Raw genomic sequence first — 14,209 nt, 5'->3', positions numbered from 1 at the left:
AGTGTTTGTCCTGATATTACGTTCGGCATTTTTTCCACAAGATCGTGACAGCAGATGGACGGTGCATCTGATTGAAATTGCATCGAAAGTATAACAATTTACGGCAATGACAAAACACATGGTTGCGTCGATGTTAAAGTACGATCTGAATGATGACTACCAGTATATAACTTCACTCCGATCACAGTAAAGTGTTGTTAGACCATTGTGTAAAATGTGTAGAGACAGTGGTAAAGTGGCCAAAACATGGGGCCAAAGTAAAATGAAAAAACTCAGATGCTAGGTCCCACCAGGACAATATTAAAGGACAATACTGAATTGTTGGATTTCAGTGATTTGCTGTACATTTCAGTTTTATTCTGAAAGAATGTTGAAATTCTTGAACGCGGAGTGACGTCACTTTCACCTCACGTACGCGAGTGAGGTGAATTGGGATTTGACTATACAGGACAGTGAACAATGCAGAAATTATGTGACAAGGGACAGAACTTAGTGTTTATCATTGACATAATGTTGAAACTTTGAATACTGGTGTAAAGGTTGAAAAATCCACACTTCAATATTTTGTTCTCACGGTAGTGTGACACAAAAATGACGTGAAAAACCGCAAGTTCCCGGATGTCTGCGGTCAAGAATACTCAGAATATGTTGTGCAAACACTAACATCGTTTATTGTTGGGAAATATAGTATTGAATTCAGTTACCAGTATCAGTGTTTCTTGTCTGAGATATTTCTGGTAAAAAGGGAAACAGTTATCTTGCCTCGTCTGCATCTGTGCAGAAATGCCAGAGAACCGCGTTTACCTTCGGCCAAAAAAAAATTAAAAAAAAAAAATTTCGCTCGCCGCTCCTGGGACTTGGTCCAAAAAATCCGATGAACAAGATTTTTTTTTTCTCTGGCCTAAGCATAATATTCTCTATAAATACATTTGTGTAAATAGCAACATCATATACATTCATATTCATGTAATATATATATATATATATATTATATATATATTATATATATATATATATATATATATATATATATATATATATATATATATATATATATATATATATATATATATTTATATATATATATAAATATATATATACATACATAATTATAACATTTACATATTTAAATAAGTAAACAAATGTTTGATATATATATATATATATATATATATATATATATATATATATATATATATATATATATTATATATATATATATATATATATATATATGTTTTCATAGTCATGTTTTTTTACACTGCACGTGTTTAACGTCATCAAAATTTAGAATGAAATGGGATCTTATTATGCATGCTCATTAGGGTAATCTTTGAACATCTTTAATCTGCTGATGAAAGCAAAATGCCTGGAGCAATTACTGTTGCTGAACAAACACAATGGTCTTTCTCAATGTAAAAAAATACAAAAGAGTGAGGTCAAAGGTCACTTTGAATCAGCATGGTTAACTTGCCTATTGTGGCTGAAAGATGTTTTATCCACTCTTGTTGTCTGGGATAAGTGGTTTTTGCATTTTACTGTTGTTCTAAATCAAAATGGTCTTTTCCTGAACAGTTATTACGGTCAAAGTGTCTGAATTTAACCCTTTCACCACAATGGTTTGGCTCAAAACCAATTCTTATCAATGGTAAATGCGGACCAGTTCATGAGGAACTGGGGGTGCACAATCTAAACTTCCCTCCTTCCTCCATGTTGTAATATGTGCTCTTGGATGTTGCTTGTCCCACTTTATTTTGTATTTCGTCCCTGAGGGTAAAACTCACTTTTCCAACGTTTCATTCTGATTTTGTGCAATTGAACTGAAGTTTCATCATACAAAACTTCGCACATCAAGACACTGCCTGCACGTGAACTGTACAAAATCAATCGTAAAAACAATATGCATCATGATGAATAGTCAAGCTTTAATTTGACATGGGTGTATTTCAGATTTTCTTCCAAGGATTTTTTGAGTTCGAGAGACAATAGCTGTAACTTTTCATAATATTTTCATTATAAACTGTTGTTCTATGAAAGAATCCGATCTTGTTTTTACTCTTCTTCTTAAAATATGTCATATAAAATACATGTATGTTACATTACATGACTGACTGACTTAATCTTCAACACTAATTTCTTCTTGTCAAAATGTTTTAGCAGCTCCAAATTTGTAAGCATTTTTCCTGTCCAACTGTCAGCATTTACGGTACCAGTAAGATGGAACTTTTGATGATTTTTATTTCACTATTTTTGTTTTTTTAATGTCTCTACAGTTTTTTTATTCTACTACCAAAAGCATGATAACACACACAGTATTCACCTTGTCAACTCAGCTTGTACAAGTGTAGACTGCATTATCACTGTTGACAAGTGAATTCTGGTCCGGACAAGAGTTTAAATGTAAACAATAACATTGCATTTTACACATACAGACACTGTGTTGAAAAACTAAATAGTGGGTGTTTCAACATGCTTTGGGGAGTAGAACAAGCAACTGTAGTTGACATGAAAAACAAAAAATAGTGAATAAATTATCAAAAGTTTCAGCTACTGGACCTTTAAATGATGAACGGCACCTACTGACAAAACTGGTGGTTGAAAATGAAATACATCAGTTGTCACTTGGATTTCATGGGATTTCTTCTCTTACTGACAGTTCTTGCTTTTTCTTTCATCAACAAGAACTTACAAACAGCAAAAATCTTCAATAATTAAAATTGTTGAGGGTGTTTCTGTAAGTTACGAAAGCGTTTCTGGAAAAGTGTACAACATGAGGTGAACGAGCATGTAAGATGAAATTTCAAAACACAATTGTGGAGAGTTGATGACTAAAATCAATGCATGCTTGCAAAGTTGGTTTACATCTTGCTGTGGCCAAAATCAAGTCACAGGTGTTCAGTGATTTGTATTCATTTCTGAAGATGTTGAGTGCCTTTTGGCATTCTTCATTAGTTTTGTAACTATTGACAGTGATAAACTAATGGCAGGAAACACACAGCCTTGATTCAAAGGTCTTCCAAAGTTAATCCCGCTATTTCTCATAGGATAAAGTTAATGATAATGCTAAGTGTCTTCTTTACCTTATTTTAACCTGTTCATCCCCTATCCCCTGTGGACAGGTCCACACTCACCATTGATAACAATGGGTCTGGATCAAACCATGGCGTTGATAGGTTGAACTACCCTAGATTAGAAGTAGTTATCTCATTTCACCTGTAGAGTCAAGTTTCATCAAATACAGACACTACCTACCAACAATACACCTAGTTTTTTTCCTCGAACTCTCGATTACTTTGCTGGAGAAAAGTGACAATGATTTCAATCTAACTGTTCAATAATCAAATGAATTGTACTTTGTACGTAGTGCCAGGAGCTTTTAGGGATAACTAACAGTTGTTCAGTACTAGTAAGTTATTGTGTATTTTTTCACTTCACTATTGTCAATACTGTTACCCTTACAATCAGACAAAATTACATTATTGTGCAAGCTGGATATGTAACTTCCAGTATTATGATAAAAGTACTTCAGTAGCTTAAATTCAATATATTTTTATAAGTTATTCGAAATATTGGTTACCAAATTCATTATCAATGTCAAAAATCTGCCTCAAATTTTTTATGAATACTCGTCAAAGAAGCAGTAGCTATAACTTTTGACGTAAGTTCTAATTGTAACGACTGAAATATCTTGATCTGCCCCAACATATTAAAATTCCACATTTGGCTCACAAACTTTAAACCTATAAATGCATAACATACATTGTTATACAGTTGAAAATTAAATCTCTCTTCAGACCTGTTTATCATTAGCCAACAATTTTAAGTGTAAATATTTCTAATGTGTAAAGCTCTGTTGACAGGCTACAGAATATATATCAGCGTTCAAAGAAACTGTATTTGAATGCGAAACAGATATTGGTGAAAACAATGTTGAAAAGTTATATCGCTCTATAGTTTGCTATCCAGACTCTTTGCACATGATGGAGGGGTGCCATATCTCTCGTGAGTGCTCGTGGGGTGAAATTTTCTAGTTCACATACCCAGACAAAGGGATTTGCCTATACCAACTGACAGGGCAATATCTGGTTGCTGGGAGTTAAGCAGGCATTTAAGAAGTAGCACCTCTACCACTAGCTGGTCAGTTGCCGTGGAAAATGAAACAAATTTATTCGTACAACATGTGAAATCAACCACAGTTCACATTCTCCCCAAAAACTTCCCTGGGAATACAACAACTTCCAGAAATAGGTTGATCAGATCATTTCATGACAGACTGGTTATTTCAGTGGTAACAGCACAGGAGGTGGAGTGTTTAATACATTCCCATTTAAATACCATGGCTTATCAAATCTTAATCAAAATCAGTTATGAACTACAGTACCTGATAATACAGGTCACATGACTTATCTTCAGCGATAATAATCTGAAGATCTCTTAGTGACCTCAAACACAATCATCAAACTTTATCTAAAATAACAAGGACTAATTTGACCATTGACCAATAATTGGTTCCGACTGAAACAAAAATGCTCAATATGTGTTTTCATTATTCACTACACCTATTCAGGGAAAGTCAAAACAAGAAATTTTTGTGATTTTTTTTCAGGTACAATAATTTGAATATGTGATGACTAAATGGCACTTTCCTTTTTAGATTATACATAAAGACATACACAGCCATTAAATTTAAGGTGGATCCTCTGTTCCCTAGTCGTCTTTCCAGTCTAAACTTATGAAAATCTCCGTGAATGACCTCAGGACTTGGGGTCAATCCATTCAACAAGTTCTTGTCTTACTTGATATGTTCATGAAATTTTCACATCACGTTTCTTTGAAAATTTTGCAATGTGAACAGAATGCCGACTTACCATACATGTGTTCAACACTGATTACAGCACTGTGTTTTCATATCATTTTATGTTACCATCAAAAAGAAAAATATTTGTGTGCATATATATATATATATATATATATATATATATATATATATATATATATATATATATATATATATATATATATATATATATATATATATATATATATATATATATATATATATGCAGTATGTATGCATAAACAATAATAATACATCTAAGTAAAAACACATTATAGGGTACACATATTGACAACCATTTATTTAGATAAACAATATACAGAAATGTAATACAACATTGACACAGAGATGCAAGGGTGTGTAACTATGAGATACGTATTGGTACACGTAGATACCTGTATGGAGATGTTCAATGTGCAGAGCTTGACGTGTTTGTTTCTTACCTGGTGTAGCACAGATGTTCCGGTGATGGTTACCGTGTTGGGATCCACACCCTGATCCAGCAGCTTCAGCACTGAGGAGAAAGCAGATTTCCATGTAAAACGCCAAGCCATGGTCTCAGTCTCTTTTCTTTCTCTCTCTCTCTCCGAGAGGAGATTATTTAATATGAACGCGATAGATTATTGCGATCTCTTTTTGAGATAAACAACCGTGGCTTTGACATCATTGCTCTCTCACTCTCTCTTTCTCTCTCTTACCAGCGTGGCTGAGATACAAACATTCTGACCGGCAAACTTAATTGCAGGACCACACTATTCATAGCAAAGGGGGGGAGTAAGGAGATAAATCTGAGGGACTGCCTGAGATGTTAGGGTGTGGCAACGCATCTCAAGTTCTGAGGATGACCTGCTGAGGGCTCCCTTCTGTTTGTTTTGACTTCAATATTTCACAAAACAGGAAAGGAAAAGATTTCACATGAGGTTAAATATTGATACCAAGTTACTCATGAAATAGTCACACTGTTGTTTAATATGGGTAAAAGAATTTCGGAACATACTTCACTGACAGAGTCAAATAAAATGAAAAAGGAAATTACTGTATACATTCATTTTTTTGGCACGGCACTTGAAGACTCTTGACAAGTGCAAAAAATATATATTCTCATATGAGATTTCCTTGTGCCCATAACATTACTTGACATCGTTTGTTAAAAACAGAATGCCCCTCCTTAATTTTTCTTACAAGTTCTTTGTAGCATCTCTGGTCAGCTGACATTTTTCCCCTAAAGGTTTTTAACATTATGGCACATCTGTTCTCTTTCCAGGCTGTTGCGGTCAACTCTACTTTTTTAACAATTTGCCAAACATTTCAAACATTCCGCTAGAAATAGTTAAGCTGAAATGTGCCTCGGGACAGATATGGGACTTTTAAACTTTAAGAGTAGCTTTTAGGTCTACCCTTCGTAGGGGCTCGTTTTGAAGCTCGTGAAGTAAGTAAAGTTTTCATTGGCTTATTTTTGTGAAAATTGAAATTTGATTTTTCCTTATAGAATTAACACAGGCATGTCGGCCATTGTGAATTTCAGCGTCGGTAAATATTGGGTAATTTGTTTCTCTAGTACCAAGCTATGCATGGTGACCCCTGAATTTTATTTGTGATTTCAAATCTGTTACTTGATTTTAAAGTTTCCTTATGAAAAGTTTTAGCAAAAGCTTAAGTCTTTCAATTTTGAGGAGCAATTACAGTATTACTACCTTCAAGACAAAATTTCGACCCTTGAATTTCAGGAAAAAGTACATATTCTGTACATAACAGCGAACCAACATTTATAACATGCTAAAAATATCTGTCTTGACCACTACCTGATGTTTTCAATTTCCTCCGCCTTGTTTTCATGAACGTGACTTTACCGAAGCAACAAATCCAGTGACAAAAAAAGGGTTAGGTCTGTCAGAAAATCAAGAATTATTGATTTGATCACGGCAAGCTGCGTCAATAGAAGTTGACCATCTGTTGATGAATTTTAAGGTAATAGGATATCGTATAGTGATAAATACAATCACTTAATCCCAATTTCATATTCCTCAAATAATCTGCACAATGAGAAAGGTAATTGTTTTTGACCAACACTAAATATTTTTTTTGAAATTGTCTGAAAAGTATTATTACTTTTCTGACCTATTGAAGAGTCATTAATCCAAAATGTTACAGTAGAAATCAAATGCAAACCATTTTTTTGAAAAATTAAAAAAAAATGGATATTGTGTTAATAACTTGTTTTCAGTTTGTCTTGGTAAAAACAGTGTATTTCTTAAATTAAGTTGCTCCTGACTTGATCACCAGTCACTTTATTGTTGGCTTGTGTAGATTTTTGTCGCATATTAAATGCAGTTCAAAGATGTGAAAATCTGTTCACTGCAGAGTGGTCCAGCAGACCACTGTCAGGGTATAATCCAGTGGCCTTGTAACCTTTAACCCTTTGAGTGCCAAAGTCAAGTTTTGTTGTCTTTATAAAATATAACCCAGTAAATCTTCTTCAGAATATTTCCCTAAATTTTGATCAAAAACTGTGGCCAATAAAAAGTGATATCAATTTAATCCAAAATTATCGATCACATTACTGAAAAAAATCATCAAAGTTGGTAAAATGTTGCACTAAAATTCTGTAGGGAGAAAATTACAGCACTCAAAGGTGTAATAGTCTGGGTGGTCCTAGCTGCATTCACCATTTTAACAATGTACATTATATCTTTTATATTCGTTGGCACCCAACACCAGTATTATTATTAATATCATTACAACTGCTATCGTTTATTTTCTAAAAATGCATTACACATTCGTCTTGGTACATTTTACATAATTAAATTATAAAATTGTAAGTGCACCGGTTTGTTCAAAGGCTCTGCCAGTCTGGGATCTGGGATGACTGCTTACTTAACCTTCAAGTTAATTGTTCAATCTTCCAGAAAATGTATCAGAACACTCAGCATATAGTGTGTCAATGGTGTCTGCATGACTAGTAGGGTAAACCCAAAAGTATGTGTTTCAAGTAAACAAACCCACTCTCTTTCAACCCTGTTGATTGCTACATCTTGTTTCTTATGGATTTCCACCAAATACAGTGAATTTGCCTAATTTTGCTATCGTTTCAGGTTATAGCAAGCAAACTTATAATGCAAGTTCACAATCAACTATACCCTACCGGTACTTAATTCTCATACATATTACAGGAAACACATGGTTTCATTTTGGTCTGAATGCAGTCGTTGTTGCCAAAGGAATAAGTCTAGACACACAATCATTTTGGCAACACTTTATTAACACATTCCTGTGTGCCACCAACCACACACTGCCACACTGTATACTATATTCTTAAATGCAACAGATTAAATAAAAAAGTTTCAGCACCATAACATTGATAAAATGTAAGCTCACAGGAAAAATCTGCCATCCTGTTGTGTGTGTGACTCATTCAAAACATCCCCTCTCATCTTGTTTTATAATACTTAATCACTAATAATCTACAAATTCCTACATAATCAAAAAGCTAATCTACCACAAGCTGTTTCATTATCATTTCCCTATCGGTCACTGCCATGTAGAGTTCAATGTAATCATTGTATGTGATTACTCAGTAAATGGTGGACACTAAAAATATTCACCAAGATTTGACACTTACATGCGAACTTTATTCTTTTGCACTCTTTCATCACAGTCATATTACGACTGTTGCATGATGGGTAAGGGTCCTTTTGCCCAATTAACATGAAAGGAAAGTCATTTCTGCCAGTCAATTGAACATAGTGTGCACCTCAAAAGTGAAAGACTTTACCTCTTTCTCAAACTTTCCCCAGTGAAACCTTCAACCATTCTCTTACCAAATCAAGCATAATAATCAGGCATTACCGTGCACATTTTGGCACCTGAAGAGAAACAGCTGACCTTACATTTACCGATATTTGAAACTCAAAGTGGCCACTTTGCCTGTCTTAAGATAGAACACGCCTCGGGGACAGATATTTGGACTCTTAAACTTTTACAATTCTTTTCTGATCTACCACTTGGTGAGAGTTAATTGTCAAGCTGTTGGTGTACAAAAACTTTTCATCGGCTGAGTTTTTTGAAATTTGAAACTTTTATTTTTCTCAATAGAGTTAACATAGGGATGGCGGCCATTTTGAATATTAAATATCGGTAAAACTTGAGTAATTTGTTTCTCTAGTACCAAAATTTGCACAGTGACCTCCGATTTTTATTCTTGATTTTGAAAGAGAATGGTTGGAAGTTTTATTTAGGAAAATTTGAGCAAAAGTGTAAGTCATTCACTTTCGAGACGCAATATACTACCTTAATGGGGAAAAATACAATTTTCGATTTTATGAAAATATAAGATGGTGAAAATTTTACTTACTCCAAGAGCTATACCCCAACAACAAGTGGTAGATCAAAAAAGAATTGTAAAAGCTTGAGAGTCCAAATATCTGTCCAGAAGGCGCATTCGACCTTAAAGCAGGTCTTGTTCAGGACAATTGACTTCACTAAGGTGGTGCAGTAAACGTTTAAGAGGTTTAGGAGTTGGTATTTGAAGATGGCAAGTCCACAACATTTGTTTGTCTTTGGGTCTTTTTGGGTTCTTTGTTTTGTTGAGTTTTTTATTTTTTGGGAGATTTTTTTCTTTTTTTTTTTTTTTTTTTTTTTTTTTTTGGTAAGTTTTTTTTGGGGGGAGGGGGTTAGTTAATGCTGAAATTTCAGAGAGGTTCTTGTGTAAAAGATAGTTAAAATCCCTGCCATATTCTTATTGAAAACTAACTTCCTTTGTTTCACCTCTTCCATTTTAGGTAACATTACCATATATGTTGAGCAAAGTTTAAATAACAAAAAGCAAATACAATAAACGCAATATAATGTCCTTCATCATGAATAGATATAAAGAGATTTAAAATGGATGTGATCAGCCCAGACTCTCACCTTCTCTGTCATCAAATCTGACCACCGCATCTCTGAGCAGCTCATGATTGCCGAACTTCACCTTGGTGGTTCCTTTTTGCGGATGGGGCTGTGCCTTTTCCTGCTTTGCCAGTTCCTTCTGTTTCTCGTTGTATCGCCGGATCTGTTCCTGCCTCATCTTCTTGGCAATCTTCATCCTCTGCTCCCTGGGCAGGGTCTCCAGTATTGACTGGTCTATCTCCATGGTTACTCCGAGGTCGCTGGTTACTCAAGCAAAAATAGGACTATAACAACAAAATAAAAGGATAATACTGAGCTACTTTTTGGAAAATATTGACATCGCATGAAATGGAGACACAACAAGGACAGGAAAACAAGAGGGATTGTGTTTTCATATCTTATGAAATTATTTTTATACATAATTGATTTTGTTCCAATGACAAAAGGTTACGTCTTTGTTTGCCTGAGAGCTATCCATTCAAAATGGCAAAAGAAAGCATGCAGGTTTAATGAATACAGTTTGAATTGACTCAGGGTCATACATACCCGTACTCACCTGGTCTGCAGACTTATACAATGAAGCATCATGAAGACAGTTTCAACAACTAACTCATTACAGGTGTACTATGTGATAGAAACATGGTCCTGCCTTGCTTTACAATATAAAGTAGTCAACAAAGTGGTTGTGCTGACTCACAAAAATATAAAAATATTATGCTTATGCATATGTGTCTGGTCCTTCAAGGGAAAGTGCTTGGTAGGCCCTGCACATTGTTAAGTTTGCAAATTCATAGTAACAATTACTGCCCGAGTCCTTTCACAGAAGCAGGCTGAGTTGGCTAAAACTGGTGAAGCACGTACACTATATATGGTGCATTTTAACAAAAATTTGAACAGTTGAAGGCCCTTGTAATCACAAATACTATAAACATGATTCTTTTACAGACTACAGCCACAATAACAGACCCAAGCCAAGTGGGTGAAAATACATTTGGCTTTGGCTCAATACCACTTTTCACTGAATTTGCATATGGGGACCAGATACTGTCTGGCTGGAAGAGGGTTATTAAAGCTTGGAAAACAGAAAATATCAGCTCTGTTCCAATGGACACTTTGTGCCAAGAGACTTCAAAAAAAGAAGAATTAAAGCTGTCTGAGGTATAAACAATGTATCAAGAAGATGTATAGGATATAATATTTTACCAAAGAAACTAAGTAAATTAACAGAGATGCCTAGGTTTATGGATTACACGAATACTCCACATGCTGAATTGACTGATCCTAACAGATGGTGTTGAAACTTTATATGTTTCTATATCTGTTCATAAAACATGTCTAAACTGTATGATGTGCCTTGTTGAGTTGCCGTCTTTTTCCATCAGACAAGAAAAAAATTTTAAAGGCGCAGTGTGTCCATGAATTGTGCCAGGGTTTCATTATTATTACGTTATGAGACACGTTACCACTGATGGCATTTTCAATGTGTCACATTGGTGCTTCCGTGAGGCACCAGTGTGAGAAAGCACTTTGAGAAAACTTTTTAGAGAAACGTAGAAACGAATTAAATTCAAATGTTTTCTTTACTTCTGAATCACTGTATCACCACTATAGGGATCTGATAGCAATTATCAAGATGAGTCACCAAAACAAACTCTTATATAATCAATATCGCACATTGCAGTTAAAAATACAGATATGAGAAATACTTCAATAAAGTATTACATCTTTGAAATAAATTATTACAGCGAAGAAGCTTGCATTCTTTGCACACAAAACCACAATAAATTCTCAAAAGTAATATCACAAGGTCTGCAAAGTAAAAGAATATAAATAGTGTGCTCGCTATCTCTTATCTCCTTAACAAACCTGACACCTACAGATTACACCATGTTTAATGATTTTGAAAAAATTTCACGTGATGTTTGTTTAGAAACTCTGTAGGCACTTGGTAATGACAATGACCATATCTGTGTACTGAAAAGATCTCCACTTCAAAAGTATGTACTTTTTGGTGTAGCCTGACAAGTGGGATGTTTCTGAAGTGAAAGTGAAGGGCTTCCATGGAACTTATGGTCCTGATAATTCAGGCTATTTTGGTCTCAGTCCCACCTAAATTTCAACTGAGTATCCGCCCACTCCATGTTACATGGTGAAGCTAATACAAAGAAACCGATTGTCACATTCATTCATCCTAAAATAAACGGTAAAGTGTTGTGAGAATAAAGAAATTGAGTCACTGTCGGCCTTATATAGTCATATGTGTGTCAACTAACGGCTTCTTGTTTTGTTATGGGGACAAACAATTCCGCGTTCCACGTCCGCATACCGAACTACCTGCCCAATGACTCGGCTGTCCTTTCTGGTGAATAATGTCATGTCTAACGTTACGTAAGAGATAGCTAATATAAAACGGCAATTGTCTCTGACAAATGGAGAAAAATAATGACGTGAGAGTGGGGAATAGTGACGTATTATACTGGGTGGGTTGCACCCCGTCGAACAAACATCGTCATTATTTGCAAACCGAGATCTGGCAATTATAATTTCAAGTCGCGGTACAAATTTTGAGAACGGTGTATTCAAGGCTGCACGAGGAATGTTTCCGTATACTAAAGAAGTTTTTTTTTTCTGTTGGAAGTCATTATAAATGTTTATTTAGTTTGGTTAAGGATATTTTCACCGACATGACGTACACTGACTGAATGAAGTACACTTGGACAAATCCATACTGGAATCGATCTGTCTTTGGTGTGTACTACTATTGCCAGCCAGAGAACGGTACGCGGTACTTTTTTGACATTCCAGCACGTCGTCGGTGATTGTGACTCTAATACTACACCAACTTCTTTCGCTGTTGTATATCGCACGCCGTTTGAGTCACTGAGACTGAAACCATGCTTTGCAGGTGCTTTACAGTGCACAGTAAATACCACGGTCCCTAAACTTGTGAAGGGCTTCACCTTGGCCCTTCACATGGAAAAGCTCACTCCCAGATTACGATGGATTACACCGTGTCAGTCTTTCTTGATGCGCTGAGCATGCGGTCTACGTGTGATGTTTATATGACATGCATACCAAAGCTTAGTAAAACAACTTACGAGCAGTCAGCCAGCCAAGTTTGGTAAAATCACGGTCCTGTGGTTCAGCAGACAAAAAGGTATTCGTTAAACCAGTCTCTTCAAAATCGCGCTTATATTCTTGCACCGGAGGTCATACCAGCGTGACGGATAGTTTAAACGAGCCGACCAGCGGCTGCGTGACTTCTTCTAACGTGTCCTGTGTCAAAGTTACACTGTACTGGGTTACGCATGACGAGGGATCCACATAAATTCCCCGGAACCCGGAAATAAACATCGCAGGGATTCTGCACTGCACAGGTGTTGGGCGTTCTCGTACCTTGCTTACGTCACATACCGCTAGCGCGCCGAGCAAGCAGAGCCCTACCGACGAAAGTTGAAAGATCTATAATTAACTCAAGGGGGCGCTGGTCAAAAATAGCCGGACAGGTCCAGGTCCCGTGAGTAAGGTCACAGTCGCTCGAGAGCTATTCAGCTCTGGGACTATTCGCCCCATTTCTCGCTTCTGTATACTCGTCTATGGGGCGAATAGTCCCAGAGCTGAATAGCTCATTTCTCGCTTCTGTATACTCGTCTATGGGGCGAATAGTCCCAGAGCTGAATAGCTCTCGAGCGACTGTGGTAAGGTTCGCAGGGTGTGCATCGAAGATCTCTGCACGAGACATTCAAGCAAATACTATGTGCAATAAGAGGGAAAACGCACTTTTACGGTTTTTATGTTCATAAACTTTAACATTTTCGTAATAAAAACTTGTTGATTGGTTTTTCGAGAAGTTACCCGAACGACCAAAATTACGATTATAATATATGCAAACGAAATTCTTGGCAAGCTCGGACATGAATTATGTTGTAAACTATCAGCAGATTCTGAAATAGGAAGTTTTAAAAGTATTTTTTGAGGGAGGAGCACAGTTTTATGTTTATTAGAATTTACTAAACTATGGAGCTATAGAATATATCCCTACAATTTTATACCGATATTATTACCACCACACAAAAAAAATAAAAAAATACTGATTAGCTCTGCCTCTTCCAAAGGCTTTATTGAAACATCTGCAGCTTTCAAAATTCCAGTGAATTTGTTTATAAAAAGGAATAAGGAAAGAAGCTTCAGAATTAGTATATGTACATATGTCAGTGTACAGTATAGGGGCCTCAAAGTCACGTGTTTGCCAATGCTGTGAACAATCATGATAAAGAGACGTCCCATTAACAGAACAAAACTGACATGAGTCGACAATAATGTTCATGTAGGACATACTTTATTTATTTATTTATTTATTTATTTATTTAGATATTTATTTAGATACTAAAGAAACATTCATTCATTTATGTAGATCCGTCTGAGCAAAGGTAAATTCTAAAGAAAGTCATCCATGGATAGGTTAGGCGATCTAGAGGGTTTATT

General features: G+C 35.6%; 1 protein-coding gene across 2 annotated transcripts in view; it reads right to left on the bottom strand.

Moving 5' to 3' along the window:
- Window positions 1-13,056, bottom strand: part of LOC139118842 (unconventional myosin-XVI-like) — a 70,934-nt gene extending 57,878 nt beyond the window's left edge. For both annotated transcript variants that reach the window (XM_070682338.1, XM_070682339.1), the window contains exons 1-3: window positions 12,823-13,056; window positions 9,746-10,008; window positions 5,281-5,351 (exon numbers count right to left, since the gene is read on the bottom strand). In XM_070682338.1, coding sequence (XP_070538439.1) covers window positions 5,281-5,351; window positions 9,746-9,968 — 294 coding nt within the window. In that variant the 5' untranslated portion in view covers window positions 9,969-10,008; window positions 12,823-13,056. The remainder of the gene's footprint in view (window positions 1-5,280; window positions 5,352-9,745; window positions 10,009-12,822) is intronic.
- Window positions 13,057-14,209: the final 1,153 nt, after the last annotated feature.

The sequence above is a fragment of the Ptychodera flava genome, chromosome 19 (assembly GCF_041260155.1).
Source record: "Ptychodera flava strain L36383 chromosome 19, AS_Pfla_20210202, whole genome shotgun sequence".
NCBI lineage: Eukaryota > Metazoa > Hemichordata > Enteropneusta > Ptychoderidae > Ptychodera > Ptychodera flava.
The sequence above is the reverse complement of the archived record's forward strand: the minus strand, read 5'-3'. Positions and strand labels throughout refer to the sequence as shown.